At 37.1% G+C, this 22,474-nt stretch overlaps 1 protein-coding gene across 2 annotated transcripts; it reads right to left on the bottom strand.

Moving 5' to 3' along the window:
- Nucleotides 1–825: 825 nt before the first annotated feature.
- LOC133797845 (uncharacterized) lies at nt 826–21,417 on the bottom strand. Of its 2 annotated transcripts, XM_062235934.1 has the most exons (7): nt 20,992–21,417; nt 20,278–20,513; nt 19,942–20,200; nt 18,719–18,898; nt 18,447–18,602; nt 18,097–18,310; nt 826–935 (listed from the first exon to the last, which is right to left on the bottom strand). In XM_062235934.1, the coding sequence occupies exons 1-6, from the start codon at nt 21,019–21,021 to the stop codon at nt 18,134–18,136; spliced, it is 1,038 nt and encodes a 345-aa protein (XP_062091918.1). In that variant the 5' UTR covers nt 21,022–21,417; the 3' UTR covers nt 826–935; nt 18,097–18,133. The 2 variants fall into 2 exon arrangements, with proteins under 2 accessions (XP_062091918.1, XP_062091910.1); XM_062235926.1 differs by lacking the exon at nt 826–935 and having other exon boundaries at nt 17,860–18,310; nt 20,992–21,416.
- Nucleotides 21,418–22,474: the final 1,057 nt, after the last annotated feature.

Consider the following 22,474-nt stretch of genomic DNA (forward strand, 5'->3'; position numbering starts at 1 on the left):
TTGACCATCGAAACTTGACCTCACGACATTAGCAACTACTGCAGCACTTGCTTGACGATGCTTTCTTTTCCGGCTAATAAGGGAACAAGTGTGAGTGTTACAATAAGTTCGTATTAAGAAACGCTCTGAGTTGGTAACTTTTGCTGCACGCACTGCCCAATTTCATGACTTGTCAATGCATTTTGTCACATATAATGACTTGGTAGATTTATTAATTTCCATCTCAAAGCAAGCCTTTATTGCAATATCGTTCAACTTAGTTTTTACCTCATCTTTGTTCTTGAATTCTTGACCAATTGCCAAATTTGACCCATCTGGGAAACTAAATGTGTCTTCACTAGGGACTTGATTTTGTTCATCATGGTGGTCCAACGAATCATAGTAGTTCAGTGGGTCAATGTGATTTGGAGTTGGAGATGATGATGTTGTCCTTTTGTTAAGAAGGTCCACAGGTTCACAACCTAGATTAACACCACTTTCGCTTGGTGCAGAAGCAGCATCACAAATATTATTTTCAAAGTAGAATTCACAGTCAAAGTAATCATCTACTAAACTTTGTTCATTTTCTTTCATGTTGTGTTCAACTTCCATGTCACATATATCTTCTCTCTTAATGAGCTCCACACGTAGTGCAACTCTACGATTGTTCTCTCCACAATCCAAAAGATAAGCTGCAAGACATTCATCCCCTCGTAAAATGAGTGGTGACATATTTTCTCCCGCAATGATAGGTAAGTAACTTATTTTCAATTCGATATCATTTTGATTTACCCCAATCTTCTTATACAATTTCTCCAATAACACCTCAAAAGTAATATTGGAGTCATTAACAATGATAGATATAACTTCCTTATTCTTTGGTGACCATTTATACAACCCTTGCTCTTCCTTCCATTCCCCATCATATTGAGCATAGATTACCACTCGAGTCATTCCTGTAACGAGAATAGATTATTAACATTAGAAAATATATTTAATGTTAAAATTATAATTAATAAGTTTAAAATTAAAAATACGAATCTCAACCAAGTCTAGTTAGGCTCTACTATTTTCTCAACCCACTTGAGCAAAAATTGAGCTCTACTAATATCTCAATCAGTTATAGTTGAGCAATAGTTGAGCTCTACTAGTATCTCAACCAACTATAGTTGAGCAACAGTTGAGCTCTACTACTAGAATTAACATATAGATTGAATTTAATATTTTTTTTACAAAGAATGTAATCTCTCTTTTTGACAAAAATGTTGATGAAACAAGTTTATAAATTACAAATATAAATCTCAACCAAGATCAGTTGAGCTCTACTAGTATCTCAACTAGCTACAGTAAAACAACAGTTGAGCTCTACCATTATCTCGAACATCTCTACCTAGTTGAGCTCGATTGTACCAAGGCAAGAACTAAGCAATATCATCTTTTTCATGGGTTTCACTTTGCAAAATCACTATTTTTAACTCAAAACCCACAAAATGGTAATGATATGGGTATCATTATACTTTAATTGTTATTTTTACCACATATTTAAGAAACAAACTTGTAAGCAAACAAAATGCAAATATTTAGTTCTAACATTCAAATCAAGAGAGATTCGAAATTTAAAATACTAATCTTGACCAAACCCAGTTAACCTCAACTACTATCTAAACCAGCAATAATTGAGCAATAGTTGGGCTCTACTAGTATCTCAACCATGTTTAGTCGAGCTCTACTGTAACTATCTTCTCGACTGAACACAGTCGAGCTCCACTGTACACAGTCGAGCTCAACTGTACACAGTCGAGATCTGCGTTTCATCTTCTTCACGAGTTTCATTTCGAAAAACGCCATTTCCAACTCAAAAACCACAAAATGGTTATAATATGGCTAACAAGGTACTTTTATTGTTATTTTTACCACATATATATGAAAAAATAAACATCTAAGCAAACAAAATACAACTTTCTTTGTTTTTACATTCAAATAAAAAATTAAAAATTTAGGGTTTCTCATTTACTTACCTTAATGTAATCACTTTTTCCAACAATGTCATTGAAATCAGTATGTAAGTATGTCACAAAATAATCTTTCTATATATTTGTAGAGATTTGATAGGATTTGAAGAGATTATGAAGAAAAAATGGTGGATGGAGGAATGATGGGGGGCTGAATATGTTTTTGTTTTTTAATTTTTTTTTCAAATCTGATTTTTTATTATTTTAATTAAAAACAAATATAAAAATAAAAGGACATTATTGTAATATAAAAGTTTCATTAAAGGAGGAGGTTAATGTAGCTAAATTTTGAAAAATGAAGGTTACATAGCTAACATAATTTTTTTTAAGGTTATTTAGCTCAAAACTCCTCCTTCCCACACAAAGTCTCACAGAGAAAAACAAACTTGGGTTTCTTTTGAAAAATGGTTTCTTTAAGGAATTAAACATTCAGTAGGTTCCCAAGCCCACGAAAATTCCAACTAAGAGTGCTCATGGTGTGAAGCGTGTCTGGCCATCAGCACCCGCCATCAACAAGTTTTTTGGCTCATTCAATACCTTCCCAGTCATTCCTTCTGTACAATCAAGCTACCCATCATTTGTGTTACCCCCACTAGTACGTCTATGCTTGATATCTGTGATAACTATTTCTAGATCCATCTCAGACTTGTCTTGAGCTTTGGCTTGAGTATGTATCTGCTGTCCACTATGCCAACCACCGTTCCAAACTATAGACTGAATTTCTCCTCCAATATCTATATGTCCTCCTATCATTCCAGTACCTTGTATAGCACTAAACCCTTCTTGTCTTAACCATCTTGACCGTATGAGAAGATGTTATCTTTTAGGAGCAACTCTCATCCATATGCCATATGGTTTTTCTGATATAATTAATACACAATGAGCACTAAATAAACAATAATCAATATCAAATCATGCTCATGAATTTCCATGATCAAACATATTATTTAGGGCATTAATATAATAATATACGTACCTTCAATTATCGCCTTGATCTCTAATAATCATGCTGATTACACTTCTTTGATCTACACATACAGAGAAAATGAGAGCTTGGGAGTAATGAACACTACTCTATCATTCTCTCTACACCATAGCCACACTCATTCCACCTTAATCATCAATCAAGAGCACAACCCTTTATATATGGAATTATGGGCCAATTGGGCTTACATGCCCAATGTGAGAGAATTAGTTGTCTTGGCCCAATGGGCTGACCAAAGACGTTTTAGAGCGTGTCCATGGGCCTCGAGCATGTTAGTACGTTATGTCCATCCCATTATGGCCCGATGGTAATATCATGCATTAACGATTATATAGTTATCATTACATGCTAATACCAACATTGTGTGAGCAACACTTAATTATGTTAGTCCATATAAAATATTCTAACATTCTCCCACTTGGACTACATAATTACACCAATATGTGCTCACTAAGCAATAGTATCAATACACAGAAATCTCAAGAAACAATAATGTCTATAAACTAATTATGCACCATATTGTATCAACAGGACACAAATATAATACATAATGAGACATATGAGATTCGTAAAACATGATGATAACTACTGAGCTGGATCCACTCGAACATAGCACCGAGACTAAGCCACTGGCTTGCATCAACAAGTGTGTACACACAACATCAAAGAGTTATCCAGAATATGCATATATTCAACAACCAATAGCAATCCTTAACATGTCGATCATACATGAAAAACAATGACTCCCACTGATCAAATACATCTTTGGCTCCCAACAATCCAAACAAGAAATGACTTCTTAGTACATACGTTCACGTAACTCGTGTCAGTGTAGTCATTAACATGTTGTTTGTAAGTGCGTGTTATGATACTAATAGAGGACTCCACAACTTTCTCACTACATATGGAACGTCATCATCATTAATGGAGCAATATTACTCCCCAAGTTCCGAGAGATAGATATCATTGCGATATTTATCACATAAGTTAAGTAAGTTCACAATAGAGTCAACTACTCTTAACACTGAAACAGAATATCGCAATTGTAATGTACAATCAATGTCCTCGTAACACGCCACACACTCTACCTTCACATACAAGGATGTTGTCAATGTCCATGCAACACCTAATCACATATAACTTCCCTTACCATTATACTCACTTTGTATGAGAGAGGAAGTTGTAGGTGTTCATATGACATTTAATTACAAAATAGCTCCTCCTAGAATCATGAATGCTTATAAGTGGATTTTATCATCCATGCAGCCTTTCCAATCGATATCACTAAAACCAACTACTATATGTCACAATGTTGGTTTGTCGATTGCTAACACATCCTTGGTACTATAAGGATGACAACTCAAGTACCAATCCAGCATGCCTGTAACAGATATCACGATAGGAATGTGTATACTTGAGTAAGCCTTAGGCTACCTTCAATAAGCATATATGTGAGATAATCTCAAACTTGATCTCTCGTCATTACTAATATCATGGACTTTAGGCCGTTCATAACACATCACAGTTTAGACTATTTAAAGATTCTCAATTATATCGAAACATTAATCACTACAATAGTTAGTCAATGCAAACTATGAGACAATTCAGTCTACCGTTGATCTCATCACGAAGAAACTGAATTTTTAGACCATACAAGGTTTATCAAGAATTCTTCATCTGACAGATATTATCAAATAACAGCTTAATTTGTCTCCAAAATAGATCAAAATCATAAGATACGAGCAATGTACTATATCAAGTGACAATATAAACATATCATTGCTCCCACTGATCTCTCATATAGTGTTGACTAACGATAATGTTTCGAATTTACTATCTTGAGAATTACAGTAATCACTATCTTGATGTCCTGCCTCAAAATAGATTTAATGCATTGAACTCGGGTGTCCTTTAAACAAGAATTTAGTTCTTGCATCCTTATATATTGATTTCCAAATAGTCACCACTTTACAACTCAATAATAGTAATGAACAAATTCATTGTTATAGTGGAGACTAGCTATAGGCTTTAATTCACCTTACTTTAACCATCAAACAACTTATTCTTAAAAAGAACCACCATCAAGAAAATCTCCCAATTATTATGGGATTAAGCCTAAACTTTCACGCTTGATCATAGCTTGGAAATCATGAAATAACCATATCAATTCTCCAAATAAGGATTAAGAACTACCAATGACTATCAATTAGAAATTTAGAGGTATATGTAATTAAACTTATCTCGTGTATAGAATCACAGGTTTATCAAACTGTCTCGATCCTTTATCTTTATTTGTCCGCATATGGAGTTTCTTACAATAATCTGGCCAATTGTAGGTCATCAATAATAACAGCGGAAGCAACAAAATGAGGGATAAATCCAATTATTCCCTAAATAAAATTTTAACCCTTGTCTAATGCCAGCTTAAAACTCCAACATAGATAACTTTATATACTTATAAAAAATAATAGCTAGAAGAGCCATACATATTAAACTTGATATCCTCAATAAAACACTTAAATGTTCATCTTCTCTCATATGATTAAAATCCAAGATTGTCAAATGCAATGTCCTATATTGCCTCATAATATTAAAACTTCTGAAATAGCCTTAGATGTAAATTCTTATTCAATCACAACATTCATGAGGCTATTCAGAATAAAACGATATGATCCATTGAGTCTTAGTATCTTGAGTGTTGCTGTGAAAGACTTATCTCACATTGTCTCTTTCGAAAAGCAACTAACATGGTTGTGAATATGGAATTATGTTTGTGATTATATTAGTCCATACAAGATTCAAATATCTCTCCCACTTGGACCAATATAATCAACAAACACCATATTAATCTCCAGCATGCAATAGGCAATCAAATAAATTATGTATGATATCATATCGATAGGATATGTATACTACACATAATTTGGCCTGAGAGACATTCAAATATAATAACAACCATCAAACCAAGATGCATGGAGTACAACAATTAAGACTATCTACCAGTCTTGTTGTGTCCTTATCACTTCGAGAAACAATACACATAAAAAAGTGACTGCATATCATTATGCATGCATGGTTTAATCCCTTAGGTGTTTTCCACTATAAAGCTTTCTAAAACATAAAAGCTTTCAAACTTTGATGAGTCAAAACTTTGAGAAGACTGTGCTCAAGATAATAATGCATGAGAGATCTTAACAAAAGAGTGAGAAATACTCGATATCTCTCAAAATTTGTATGCATTATAGATTAATCATTGTGGACAATTGGGTTGAAAACTATTATCAATAATTATGATAGTCATTAGCGATGAATATGTGTACTGAGATTGAATAAGTCAAAAAACTTATATCCTCTATTCTTTCCATTTCTCATCCAAAAATGTAACTAAGTTATCAAAGTCACTATACTGAAAACTTTGTTCAGACTTAAATCAATCCAAAATTGTTGCCTAAATATAACTTAGCTATCCTCAATTTTACTAGCAACAACGATATAATATCGAGTACATATGCATTAACCCATTATCTTGAATTCACTATATTTACAGACATTCACAATTAACACAATCATCTCTTCGGAATAGACAATGACAATCATACATCCATTGTAATATTGATCCAAAACTTGTCAACTTATGATCTATGCCTTATCTTGATCCTTAAGCATAAAAGTATTGTAATAATTGATTCATTAGTTCCACCAAAACTATTTCAAGGCACAAAACCAACGTACTAGTCTCCTGAACTCATCATTGTGTAGCAAACGTAGGAATATCACTTTAGATGCCCAAGAAAAATTCCTAAGTGATTCCACCCTCATAAAATTTGTCAATAGGGATCGATCGACACATATATACCTTACTAAAACCAACTGACACCCATCGCAATACTCCCACTGAGCATGCAGTAACTTGGCATCTTTGAATTCAAATGATTTCAAGATTTATCAATTTCGAGGCCTAGTCCAATTTTCTAATGAGAGATCGATATGACAAGACATATTATAGTCCCATCCGATAACTAAGCGGTAGAGGTTTTAGGATTGCTTAATACTAAAAAAAAAATATCTTAGAGCAGTGCCACTATGTGAAAACAAGGATTATGCAATCTGCTCGTTTTCTTAGCTTTCTCAATGATCTATCAACGGAAACGATCATGTCATGTTAGAGTCGTTCAAACAAAACATATGACTCTTACGCAGGTAAGGACAACTACTTTAAATATCATAACCAAATTCAGCTAATCCACTACCGATAGGGTAGAAAAGATTGTGTGGTTCATGACATCTAATGTGTTTCCTTCACCATCTAAGCATCCTACTTTACAGTAAAATTATCGACAAGATGACTAAATTGCATGTATGGATCTTAGTTTTTAATTGTGATTGATACGGGAGAAAAGTATTTAACATGAATCACAATTTTCGACAATTGACATGTGAAAACTTACGACAGGTAAGCACAACACATTCAATGAAAAAATTTAATATCATAATTATCTAATAAGACCGATTGCGCATTTTTGTATTTCTAGCAAATTTTATTACCAAAAATATTAATTAAATATTGACAATAATTTTTATAATAAATGCACAAACCATGACCAATATCTTATTACACATTTTCCATAGTATATGCTCCGAAAGAGTTCATAATAATAACAACAATGAAATTCACAAAAAATTATCAAAATCACGAAAGGCATATATATAACAAAATTATGGAATGATAAACAAATAAAAAATGACCTTGTATGAGATTAAATTAATTAACGATAAATTTATCACAATTCTCACAATTTTATGAATAACAAAATTGACATGCTTAGACTCACGATAGGTGAGTACATAAGCACTCAATTAATTATTCACTAACATAATTATATTATCAAAAATGTCAATCATCTATCAAATAATTTTTATGGCATGAATATAATTATGTCTTCATCCAATGAAATAAATAAAAAATAAAATTGTGAGAGAAAAAAAATTAATTCAAATTAATTATGTGATTATGCGTCAATTAACAATTTAAATTGACCAAACCCAAAATATAATCACACAATCAAATGAGAAAAATTAAAAGGAGCAAAATGGTGAAAATTTGGTTCAAAATGGAATCTTCACGCGCCCCACGCGCCCAAAAAAGTTAAAAAAAAAATTTTTGCTGAAAAATCCTCAAAAACGACATAAATCATAAAAAACGACAGCACTTCGGAAAATGACAAAAAAACGACACTAAATCAGAAAAATGACGTGTCGTTTTGAGGTTGTCTTCAACCTCCAGCGGGTCTGTTCGACCCGTTTCGAACCCAAATTCTGACCCCGTTGGATTTTAGCCACCAGAGCTCCGATTTTGATGTCGTTTGAGGGGTTTTTCTCCATTTTTCATGCTCTTTCTATTTCCAGTACCCATTCAAACTTATAAACATCCGAAACCAGTAGATCTAATAGCCATTTTCGACCATTAACAAGCTTTGAAAAAGCTTGGAGTTTTTGGTGTTTTCAACGTAAACGAAACGAAAAATACAAATATTGATAAACTCAATACTCATCCTCCAATCTGATTTTATCTACCAATAATATATAATTTCGATTTTTTTTTTTTTTTTATGTAAATCAGATTTGAAAAAAAAAATTATTCTAATAAGCCCTAAAATCAAATGTCCTGACTCTGATACCAATTGATATAATTAATACACAATGAGCACTAAATAAACAATAATCAATATCAAATCATGCTCATGAATTTCCATGATCAAACATTTTATTTAGGACATTAATATAATAATATACGTACCTTCAATTATCGCATTGATTTATAATAATCATGTTGATTACACTTCTTTGATCTACACATATAGAGAAAAGGAGAGCTTGGGAGTAATGAACACTACTCTATCATTCTCTCTACACCATAGCCACACTCATTCCACCTTAATCATCAATCAAGAGCACAACCCTTTATATATGGAATTATGGGCCAATTGGGCTTACATGCCCAATGTGAGAAAATTAGTTGTCTTGGCCCAATGGGCTGACCAAAGACGTTTTAGAGCGTGTCCATGGGCCCCGAGCATATTAGTACGTTATGTCCATCCCATTATGGCCCAATGGTAATATTATGCATTACCGATTATATAGTTATCATTATATGCTAATACCGACACTGTGTGAGCAACACTTAATTATGTTAGTCCATATAAAATATTCTAACATTTTCAATTTATTCCAAGGACTTATCAAACAATTTGTCACATAATCTCTCTGAATGTCCAATAATGCCACACATGAAGCAAAACGTTGGTAGTCTTTCATACCTGAAGTGAACCCAGTAAAAGGAGTCATTTGCCCGACTGGTCTTCAGTTTTCTTTTCAAAGGAACATTAATGTCTATGAGCACTCTAACTCGCAGAAAATCACGTCGAACCCCGTTCAATTTGGTTGCATCTGATTCAAGAAAGTGCCCAATTGAGATTCCTATTCACGAACAACTCTCTCTGCCATAAAACCTGGTTGTAGCCCATGTAGTTGAACCCAAATGGCCAATATATTCAGTCGCACAGTTCTCGGATTCACCTCCGGATGCAATCATTCAAAAATGAGTTGAGCACGATTATAGGTCCAAGGGCATACTTCTATAACCCTTTGTATGTCCACTTCATGATAAAATTGGAAGAGATACAAGTTACTCTCCAGCTCCTTAACATACATTCCACAACCTGGTTTCCAAAGGGCAGTCATCATATGCTGCATAACTTGGAAATCCAAGGGCTTGTCCACCAAGAAATGACCCACTAGACACCAACGGGCACCAATCTTCGACCGAACCTTCTCTGTGCTTCCATTGGAGAGACCCATGTTCCTCTTCAGCCAAAGTCAACCCAGCACACCTTCGTTCAAGGTCCAGAATCGCAGGGCTTGATGAAGCCATAGATGAAAAACTCAACACCTCAGTACCAAGAAACACATAAACTCAACAAAACCATGTCACAAGGACAAGACCCAGCCCTATCAAGCAAGGGAAATCAAGAAGAAAAGCAGAAGAAAATAAACCCTATCAGAGCCTCTCAGACTAACTTTCTCTCTCTAAAAAATGGTTTTTTTTTTAGGAAAATTGTAATTTAATTTGCCAAAAAAAGCCCAAAATCATTATTCCCTCAACTGTCATATGATTTTCTCAATTTATTGAGAAATTTACGGAAAACACTATTTTTCTAAAATTATCTCTTTTTTACAGTGGAGCGGAAAATTTTTCCTTTTTAGATTTTTTGTTTAATTTTTACAGTTTTACGATCTCAACTCAGACTAAGTTCATGCTTGACTTTGTTCAATGTCCCTTGTCTCATAGGCTATTCACTAGCATAAATTTATTTATATAATGAAAGCACGTGAATTATAGAACTAGACTAAGAAGAAGAGTATGCAATGCTCAGGGTTACTCTTCACATGGGATAATGTAAAATTGTTTCTCAACATAACATGTCCCTCTCTCTCGCTCATGTGAAGAATGGAACTCCAAACTACTGCAAGATCGTAACTAAAGCAAAGTAGTGCACTGATGAGTATCATCAATGGTACCATTTGAGCTTACGGAAGCAACAATGGGCTGGAGTGTAGCTATAAATGCAGTGTAATGAAGATTTTTGGTTGTTTAAATAGTAAGTTCAGAAGATGGAAAACAAAAGAGGTTTTGTAGTTATCATAGCAGTGATAGAGTCATAGGATGAGGTCACAGTGATGAACTCCTGAAGTGATGTGAGAAATAGCTTAGAATTGAGAGTGAGTGATGTCTCGAACCATGAAATGAGCCATGAACACATGTTGATGCAAAAACTCTTGACATAGCTCCTACTACTACCACGTGTACAACTCCAAGAAAGCTCACTACTGCCACGTATGTACAACTCCCAGAAAATTAGTTGTATTTTTAATAGGGCCTGCCAGTAATTCATAGAAGCACAAACACTACCAAAGTAATAACAGTAATGAACCAATGAAACAGTAAACCAGTAAAGAACAATCAGAAGCTTTGTTGAATAAAAATGGAAATGAGTTCATACACAAAAGGAGAGAGAAATCTCCATGATGCCTAGAATTCTCTTAATTCTTGCATAACAGAATACTAGCTTCCCTTTCCCACTAATAGGCTAACACTTGCCCAAATTACCCCTCTAACCAATTAACAATTTATCCAATACAAAAAGACTCGGCCTACCCCTGGTTCATGTACCCGGTTCCCCTCCTAGTATAGGTGAACCGAATGATAGGCTTATCGGGCCTATCATTACTCCCCCCAAATTTGAGAACCTTGTCCTCAAGGTTAAAAGCTGGAAACTGGCTGCGAATGGTCTCAAACTTCTCCCAGGTGGCCTCAAACAATGGTAAATCCTTCCAACGAATCAACACTTCAACCTCCTGCCCCGGGGATGCTGGATTCTGCCTCACATTCAACAGTTCAGCAGGTTCAACAATTAATTCCAGATCTGATGTGAGTGTAGGAGGCAGGGTAGGGGACGAATGGGCGTTGCCAATAGCCGCTCGGAGTTGCGAGACATGAAATACTGGGTGAATATCGGCTGATGGAGGCAAACTGAGATGGTATGCCACCTTGCCAACACGTTTCAGAATAGAAAAAGGGCCGTAATACCTAGCAGACAGCTTCTCATTTTTGCGTGTGGCTAGTGATTTCTGTCGGTAAGGGCGAAGCTTCACGAAAACCTTGTCACCCACCTCAAAATCTACCCGTCTTCGTGACCCATCAGCGCTGTCTTTCATCTTCTGTTGTGCACGCAGCAAGTGCATCTTCAAGTCATCTAGAAAAGAGTCCCGTTCTTCCAGCATTTGATCCACCGCTACAACATGAGTCGATCCAGCTGCATAGCGGATTAAAGGAGGCGGATCTCGCCCGTAGAGCACCTTAAATGGCGTACAGCCCAGTGAAGAATGGTACGACGTATTATACCAATATTCAGCCCACGAAAGCCACTTTGCCCACGCTTTTGGTCTATTCGAAGCAAAACAGCGGAGGTACGTTTCAAGGCACCGGTTGACCACCTCCGACTGTCCATCTGTTTGGGGGTGATAAGCGGTGCTGTGGCGGAGTTCTGTGCCTTGCAATTTGAACAATTCAGACCAGAAATGGCTGAGGAAAATTCTGTCTCGGTCTGACACAATAGAGAGAGGTATACCGTGTAGTTTGACCACATGTGCAACAAACGCTTCAGCCACTGTTTTGGCAGTAAATGGGTGATGGAGGCCGATGAAATGGCTATATTTGCTCAATCTATCCACCACCACTAAAATAGTATCCACTCCCTCGGATTTGGGCAGTCCCTCTATAAAATCCATGGTTAATTCCTCCCAAACCTGTGCCGGCAGCGAAAGAGGCTGTAGTAATCCCCCAGGAGACATGGCCAAATACTTGTTTCGCTGGCATACATCGCAAGAGCGAACAAACTCCAATACTTTAGCTTTCATTCCCACCCAATACACGTCTCCTTTCAGCCTGTGATAAGTGCGCAACTCCCCCGAATGTCCTCCAATAGACGAACAGTGATACTCCCTTAGAAAATGTGGCAATAAGGCTGAAGAAGAAGATAAAACCAAGCGACCTTTATAGAGTAACCGCTGCTGGGATAATGAAAACCCAGCAATCTGTTTTCCCTGCTCCAACTCACGCTGGATCCGAGACAAAAATGGGTCGGCTGTAATTTCACGGTGCACTAACCCCCAATCCAGCCACGTGGTCGATGTCAACAGTGTGCATTCAACCTGGCTGACCCGCGATAAAGCATCAGCGGCACGATTGGTCTCTCCCGGCCGATATTGTATATCAAAATCGTAACCCAATAGTTTGACCAGCCATTTTTGGTGTTCCGGAGTAACCAACCGCTGCTCCAACAAAAACTTAAGACTTTTTTGGTCCGTTCGAACAATGAACCGCCTACCAAGTAAATAAGGTCTCCATTTTAGTACCGCTAGGACAATAGACATAAGCTCCTTCTCGTAAATGGATTTCAGCCGAGCTTTAGCCTTCAACACTTGACTGAAATATGCGAGTGGCCTTCCTTCCTGCTTAAAACAGCCCCTATGCCAAACCCCGACGCATCGGTCTCCACTATGAAAGGCTTGGTAAAATCGAGCATTGCCAAAACAGGGACTGTAGTGAGTCGTTTTTTTAGCTCCTCAAAGGCGATTGTGGCAGCTTCATTCCACTTAAACTGGTCCTTTTTCAGTTGCTCTGTCAGAGGCCGGGCTATTTCGCCATAGTTCTTAACAAACTTCCTATAATACCCAGTCAACCCAAGAAATCCCCTTAGCTCCTTTAACGTTCTTGGTAGCGGCCAATCCACCATTGACTGGATCTTTGAAGGGTCCACGGCCACACCCGCACCTGAAATGATATGCCCCAAATATTCAACTTGCCGCTGTCCAAAACAGCACTTCTTAAGATTTGCAAAAAACTGGTGGTCCGACAGTGTTTGTAAAACGATCTCAAGGTCCTTGACATGGGTTTGCTCATCCGGGCTATACACAAGAATGTCATCGAAGAATACCAAAACCCGCTTCCGTAAATGGGGTTTGAAAATGTCGTTCATTTGTGACTGAAAAGTGGCTGGGGCATTCGTCAACCCAAATGGCATCACCACGAACTCATAATGGCCTTCATGAGTCCGAAATGCAGTTTTATGAATGTCCTCTTGCCGTACGAGAATCTGATGGTAGTCTGAGCGTAAATCCAGTTTGGAGAAAACTTGAGCGCCATGGAGCTCATCTATCACTGGTATGGGGAACTTATCGGGCACCGTGGCTCGATTTAGTGCCCTGTAATCCACACAAAAACGCCAACCCCCGTCCTTTTTCTTAACTAGAAGAATCGGGCTCGAAAAGGGGCTGGTACTTGGTTGCATCACTCCCGTTCGTAACATCTCCTGAACCAACTTTTCGACTTCGTCTTTGATGCCGTGGGGGTATCGATTGGGCCGAATACTCACTGGAGCTGCATCTGGTTGAAGAATAATGGCGTGGTCATGACGTCTCTGGGGCGGAAGCGAAGATGGGGTGTCGAATACGTTGCGAAACCGTTGCAACACTTGCTGTACGCCTTCCGAATACACCGCGAAAAGCTGAGATACTTCTGTACAACCCAGTTCGACCCACACCCCATGCTTCTCATTTTGTAGTAAGCGAATCATATGCTTCAACGAAATACACGATTTATGGAGGAGAGGATCCCCGTGTAAGACGATAGGTTGCCCGCAGACTCTAAGCTTCATAGTATGTTCTTTCCAGTGATGTGTAGTCTCTCCCAGAGTTTCTAACCATTGAACACCCAAAATCACATCTGTACTACCCAGCTGCAAGGGAAGGAAGTCTTCCACAATTTCAATGCCTTGTAATTGTAAATGAACCGAACGACACACTCCCGCCCCCTTCACTGCGTTACCACTGCCCATTTGTACCCCGTATGTCTCAGTCTCGGACACCGGCAGCGCAAGTTTCTGGGCCAACTCCGTGGTAATAAAATTGTGGGTCGCCCCACTATCGACCAAAACAACTACTTCATGACCCAAGATCGAGCCCAGAAGTTTCATGGTCTTGGGAGAAGTTAACCCAACTACCGCATTCAACGAAACTTCCACCAACTGGGCTTCCACATCCCCAGCCGATTCCGTCACACCCAAGACTGCCCCAAGCGGATCAGTGGCCGAATCCTCCATGGCGTCATCTTGAAGAATAATGACCTGCACTTCAGCCTGCGAGCACTCATGGCCCCGCGTCCAACGACCATCACACTTAAAGCAGACACCACGACGTTTTTTCTCCTGGATTTCTGCCTCTGACAGGCGCCGATACGTCGAGGTCTGGGCTAGAGCCGTGACTGGTTTGGGGCTGGTGGTCGTGGAAGTCGAAGTGGAGGAAGAAGGGGAAAGTACGAAAGTACCCTTACTATGAACATCAGGAATAGACAGAGTGCCTAAGGGAGGTCTTGGACTGGACTTAACGGGCCCAGCTGGCCCAGTTCGAAGGCCTTTAGTGAGGGCCTGGGTTGCTTCAAGTTGTTCAGCCAGCTCCATCATGTGAACCAGCCCGTTGGGCTCCAACACTCTCAAAGGGGCCTGGATTTCCACTTTCAACCCTTTCAAAAATGCAACCCGTAAAGCAACTTCTCCCATCGTCTCCACTGAAGCAGCTAGAGCTTCAAACTTCCTTCTGTATTCCTGAACGGAATCCACCTGCTGCAGAACAAAAAATCGGTCATAAACAGAGCCTTCACCCACGGGACGAAATCGCCTTAACAAGAGCAACTTCAGTTCCTCCCAAGTCGTAATAAGGCGGCGTTGATTCTCCCAACGAAACCAATTCAAGGCCGCCCCCTCCAAACACAAAACCGCAGCCTCTAATTGTTCGGTGGAGGACAGTCGCTGCAACCCGAAGTAGCGTTCAGCCCGATAGGTCCATTCATCCGGATCGTCACCCACAAAACTGGTAATTCAATCTTACGGGGCCGAAAGTCCGACCGCCTCTCACCACAATCGACGCCACGACTGGAAGAACCACCACCCGTCACAGCCGAACCCTCGCCAGGCAGTCGGCGATGCGAACCAGGGCCACCCAACGTCCCCTCGCGCAGCGACGCGAGTTCGTCAGCCACCCGACCCTGAGCCGTAACCAGACGATCCAACACCTCCTTCATGGAGCCAAGCTCCACCCCGTGCTCCTTAAGGAGCACGCCGTGATCCTGAAGCTGATGCTGGACAGAGGACAGAGACGATTCGACACCCTCCACGCGCGACTCCATCCTGGTCGATACCGGCATGCAAAACACCGGGACTGTCTCTGATACCAATTAATAGGACCTGCCAGTAATTCACAGAAGCACAAACACTACCAAAGTAATAACAGTAATGAACCAATGAAACAGTAAACCAGTAAAGAACAATCAGAAGCTTTGTTGAATAAAAATGGAAATGAGTTCATACACAAAAGGAGAGAGAAATCTCCATGATGCCTAGAATTCTCTTAATTCTTGCATAACAGAATACTAGCTTCCCTTTCCCACTAATAGGCCAACACTTGCCCAAATTACCCCTCTAACCAATTAACAATTTATCCAATACAAAAAGACTCGGCCTACCCCTGGTTCATGTACCCGGTTCCCCTCCTAGTATAGGTGAACCGAATGATAGGCTTATCGGGCCTATCATTTTTCTCCTTAATATATAGAGAAAATTACATATAACACACTGTATGGTTTAACAATTTATTTTTTGTATTCATCTATATAGTTTTAAATATAATTTTTTATTTTTTTTAGTAATTATTTTAGGTTGATTTGTTGTTAGTTTATTTTTGGTATATGTGTAATTATTTTAAGATATTTTTCGGTTTACTATCTAGTTGATTTATAATTGAGTTATATTTTTTTAGTTTATCTTGGGTTTATCTTGTATATATATATATATATATTTTAGCCTATATTTTTAGTAAATTTTTTAAAGTTAATTATTAACTATTTTTTAGTTGATTTTAGGCTCATGATGTCTAGTTGATTTTAAGTTATTTCAGTATCGTATTGTTGTGGGGTTGATTTTTAGTTGATTTTAAGCTATTTTTTCAATATAATATTGTTGTGGGGATAATGTCTAGTTAATCTGCAGGTGTTTTTTCTAACCGTATCATAGTAGATAAATATCTAGTTGATTTAGGGATTATGTTCAGTTGATCTGGCTTATAATTTTAGTTTATCTTTTATATAATTTAAAATGCAATGATAAGTTTTCGAGGTTGTTTTTTTTAGTATATTTTTTGTTGATGCAATGTGTTCATATTGAATTGATTTTGGATAGATACAATGTGTTCATGTCTCGTTGATTTTAAGTTGCTTTTTGACACCGAATTTTTGTAAATAAAAAACTTTAAAAACAATATTTTTGAAAAATTAAGTTAGTAAAATTGAAAGAAAAAAATTAAGCGTCGCAAAAATATAAAAATAACATAAGAAATCTATATTTATGAAAAACCCCTTCAAATTGCAAAACATCTACCAGCAAAAGGGCCATAACTCTCGTAGCATAACATTATATTGCCATGCTCCCTTGTTGTAAAATTTTATCAACTCCTTAGTATATTTTGAGTTGATGCAATATGTTCATATCGAATTGATTTGCAGTTGTTGTGGGGTTGATGTCTCGTTGACTTTGGATTGATGCAATGTGTTCATGTCAAGTTGGTGTCTCGTTAATTTTGAATTGATGCAATGTGTTCATGTCTCATTGATTGGCAGTTGTTGTGGGTTGATGTCTCGTTGATTTTAAGTTTCTTTTTGACATCGTATTTTTGTAAATAAAAAACTTTAAAAATATTTCTGAAAATAACCCCCAAATTGCAAAACTTGTACGAGCAAAAGTGCCATAACTCTGGTAACATAACATTAAATTACTATGCTCCCTTGTAAAATTTTCTCAACAGCCAATTTTCTTTGGATTTTATTTTTTCTCAAACTTGTACTTTGATGCTCTACCATACATGTGAGGGGAGTACGAGAGATGAGACGATTCTAGACTTAAGCCACTTAAAAGAAAGTTCTACTCTCCATTGATCATTTCTGCCAAAAACCTAAGACAAAAGTTAAGAAATTGGATCTAATTACTATGATTTCATGCACACAATGAGACCAAATTGACAAACCACACAAAACTTAGGGGGGCAAAAGAACTATATTGATTTATGAAGAAACGCTTTGTCATTTGGACTTTTCAAGTTTGATCGTCTAAATTAAATAGCTTGAGATTTTTGCCTTCTTTTATTTGTCTCTATAGTGGTTGTGCATATGGAAAAGGACAAATAAGAAAATCAGGCACCCTCATTTTAAAGACTAAATAATAATAAAAAAAGAATTAATTGAATATTAAATGTTATTGTGAAAACAAAAAACAAAAACACACAAGGAAAAAAAAGCACTGCAGTAAGAAAGGAACTGTCTTCTACTTCTTTTTTTTTTTAAATTTTTTTCTTTTCCTTTTTTTTTTCTTTCAACGCTGCAGCCAAAATTTCAGCAGGGAAAAATTCTGTTAGGCCCTGCAGCCTATGTAAAAAGCGATGTTAAAAGAAGAGAACCTGGTATGTACTGTACAATCACGACCAATGCTTGGTTTTATCTTCTTCGATAATCTGCATGGAGGAAGCTCTCATATGGTGTTCCCGTGAGAGTCTTTTGGATGTCATCCCAATTCTCAACCAGATTAGACAAAGAACCTTTGTGAATCTTCACCTGACGGCTCTTTAACTCCATTTGCGGAACCTTTAAAAAATCTTGAACATCTGTAAGTTTCTGCACACATGCAAAAATGATATCAGGGATTCCATTATTCATGTAAGAACGAGTAAGGTAAAGCATCATCAAACTGTAGTGATACTCAGTAGTCTGACAATAACAGATCAAGCTCAGTCATGTATAACTTGCTTACAGTACGGTTCTTTACTATATCCTCATAATAAAGGACGATATGCCTGGTACTCTGGAAGTACTCCAAAGCTTTGGTTGTTGTCTCTTCTACTTGTCTTAGGTTGGGTATCAGCAATGTCGCATTGATTGTTGGCTTGTACTTTGCCAGAATGTCTGCCTGAAAAACATTGGACAGGAGGAGTTAAAAATCTTGAAGGATGTGAAAACATCATTCTTTTGTAGGTTTTCTTTATAATAGAAACTACTAGTTGTGTTGGAGAGAGGGAGAGAGACCTCAAGGGGAGAATGTACATGGGACTTGTGTGTTCCATTCAGTAACTTGACTTCTCTATCATAAGAATTTGCGAGAACTGAGATCATCCTGCGCAAAAGATTTCTCCGAAAGAGAAAGATAGCAGCAACACCTCGACTTTCAAAATATTTCACTATTTCCTCATGATGCTGCAACAAACCCTGCAAATATTTTTTAATTAGGTCAAAATCTCTTCTTCTACGCAGAACAAAACCTTACATTCAGTCGTGAGCTCATGAAACTCGGGTGTCAAGGAGTTCTTATAGAATGATGCCACACAAAACATTCGCTAGTATCAAGAAAATGTTCTTCCAAAGTTTCTTATTTTTATTTCATTTTTTCTTTTCTACCAATAAATTGATGCCTTGAGGTTTATGCATTTAATGATTTATAATTTTCAGACGCAAAGACCTATCTGGTAACTGGTACAGAATTATGCATTTAATTAGTTAGCATAAAGTCATAATAGTATCATAATAGACAGAACATTCACTAGAATCAAGTAAGTGTTCTTCCAAAGTTTTTTACTTTTATATCATTTTCTCTTTTCTATCGATAAATCGATGCCCTTAGGTTTATGCAATTAATGATTTAGAACTTTTTAGAACAAAGACCTATCTGATACAGGATTATGCATTTAATCAGTAAACATAAGGTCATAATAGGAACTAGCAAAGGGCCAGACAAGATGCTCTTTATTCTATACAAGTTTGCAGTTGTTTAAGGGTTGGTTCCTAAATATAAATTGCTAGGGATCAGTAATGAAAGAAAATCACATCTAATTTATAAGAAAAAAATTACGTTTAGTTTCTCATAGCAACCAAAAGCAATCAAGTACGCTCAGTTCCAGAAAATTAAAAAACAATAGAAGTCAAAATGGATTTGATACGTCACTTAGCCAGCCAAAATTTCCCCACTGATAATAGTTGCAGAGATCAAGAGGAACCAAGCTAACATGTCGTGGTTATTCAGATAGCAGCTATGTATAAACAAGGCATCTAGCAATGCATGTCAAAGTCGGTGAAAAAGACAGATGTTTCAAGCTTCTTCCAAAACATCCAGTATGGAAAATTAGATATGCACATTTGCTACTAGTTGCACTGAAATCTAATGCTTTGTTCACTGAACAAACTAAATAATTGTGCAACCAAGGCAAATAGCACATGCTAAATATGAAATCAAATTTCTAGAGAGCATAACTCACCTGATTAAGCATCCACTTTAATCCCACTGCAGCTGTACACTCATTCTTCGAGGCACTACTAAACCAGTCAAGATTGTAAACTCTATCCAAAGTCTCCACAATGGTTGATATGTTACTTCTCCTAACTTTAACGGAGAATATCTCCCCATTTGAGCTAATGTTAGTATGGTTATTTAACAATGTTTCAAACCACCCACTCCCAGACCTCTGCATTGATAAAATGGCGAAATACCTTACAGGATTGCATGTGCATTCAGCCCTGAAATACATGAGAAATCATGTCATTATATTTTAAATGAAACCAAACCCAAAAACCAAATTTAAACAGCATTATACCTGCTATAATTTTCAGGTTTCGGGTAGTGCACAAAAGGAGTTTCCGAGGGTTCAATATTAGAATCTTGACAAGGCTTTTCAATCACCTGGAGATTTAAATATCCAACCTTGTTCCGGGTGCTAACTTGCTTCAGACAAATGGAGCATATATATACACCACAGACCATTGCAAATACCAATACAGTCATCCTCAACACCAATGGAGATTTCTTGGGCGCTTTTATCAGAAAAACATCCTGAAATTTCTCTAAATTTAGCTTGTGTGAAGAAAAGGAAAACACAACCACACAGAGACAGACTAGATGAGCCGATCAGATTAAGCAGTGCGGGGTTAGAAAAAGCAAATCACATTGACTATTGAGCAGAAAAAAAAAAAGAGTGCAATATGTTTCAGCTTAAGTTACTAAATTTTGATTCCGTACAAAGAAGAATCAACCTAACAGAAGCTAAATCAGACGACATGGCAACTACTATACAAATCAAAATAAAATACTATAAAGAAGAAATCTTCATCTAGAATATATTGACCAATGATAACCGAAAAAACAGGAAAAATAATGTTTGATTAATCAAAACCCAGATCCGATATTTCACATGTAACCTCATTAAAATATAAATCAAGGGAAAAAATGGCAAAAGACAAGAGTCATACATATATAAACAAAAATTATATGTATATATATATAGAGAGAGAGAGAGATTAAAAAAGCAGACCTTGGTCAAGAAAAATAGATCATCAGCCATGGTCTCGAAGCTCAAAAAGGACACCAACGAAAAGGCATTGGGCAGCTCAGATTCTTCGTCTTCTTTCCTTCTTTCTCTTCCCTCTTGCTTTTTTGTTGCCTTTAGTTTTTCTCTCTATTGCACTAATCCATAAAATTCAAACCCAGAAAATGAAGAAAGAAATGAAAAGAGAAATAGTGACGGAGAGAAACTTTATTTGATGGGCTTTTCCCTTTTACTATTTATATATCTATTCTTCTGTTGAGGGAAAAATATAACAAATACAAAGGAACAGAATGATTAGAAGATTCCATCGACCGTTGCACGCCTTTCTTCGCTGAATTATTTTTTATTTTTTTGAGTTTAAATAATGGTTTCATCAGAGATTTTTCGCAATCCAAGCGAAAAGGAACCCACACGAACGAGAAAGACGAAGTAAGATTTTGCCAATGATACGTCGTCGTTTTCTAGTTTGTACCCGACATCATTCACGGCATTATCCATGTTGACAATTTCCCACGTAGTTTTTCCCAAAATCTCATTATTTTTTTCTTAAAAAAAACTCTCATAATCTTAAGATATTAATTTTATTCCCTTTTCAGAAAATATATATAAAAAAAACTCATCCTTCACGATAGTCCACCATAACCGAAGGAGTACATCCTCCTGGAAGCATCACTTCTCAAAGATCTTGTCGTAAGATGGTGTTCAAAGTCTCACTCTAAGGCCGTCTTCTCCTTTCACTTCTTCCAAGTCTCCGAGAACCTTCCTCCGGCCCAGGAGAAAGGTAGTTAGGTGTCAAGCACAATGATCCTGGACCACAGACAGCTTTCTGACACCCATTGTCACATGGATCATGGTGTCGACTTCGTACAAGTAACAAAATAGCTATCCCACAACGCCGCCTGACATAGGAAAACGTGCAAGTATCATTTTGATAGTGTTAGGGATGTTTACCCACAATAAAATAGTGGGCTGACATTCCTCACAATGGGCTAACCAAGATACACTGGAGCCCACTAGCTCATTTACTACAAGAATGTTATTTATCATGTAATAAATCTCCATTAATGGAGAATAATTGTAATCAGCTCTAATTAGTGAGCTTAATTGCCCCACCAACCTATATAATAGGGCTAGGGCACACATTGTAAATGATCTCAATTTCTTACTTTCAAAGTGAGCCTATACGTTGCCTGAAAACAAAGAGAAGTTGAGGTTTGCAAGTTCTTAGCATCCTTATACAAGTGACTCGCGGATTATGATTGATTCACAACCTGAACCATGTAAAAATCTGTGCTTCAATCTTCTTTTCACGTTTCGTTTAATTAGTTGTTAGCAAAAACACCTAGTCAACAAACAATAATTGTCCCTTCATCTCCAAACGATAACAATAATTTTACCTCCTAAAATATAAACTCACATTGGTAATTTTAATTATGCTATGGCACAAAATCTTGACACTATGTTCCTT

Source organism: Humulus lupulus, chromosome 1, assembly GCF_963169125.1.
Source record: "Humulus lupulus chromosome 1, drHumLupu1.1, whole genome shotgun sequence".
Taxonomy (NCBI): domain Eukaryota; kingdom Viridiplantae; phylum Streptophyta; class Magnoliopsida; order Rosales; family Cannabaceae; genus Humulus; species Humulus lupulus.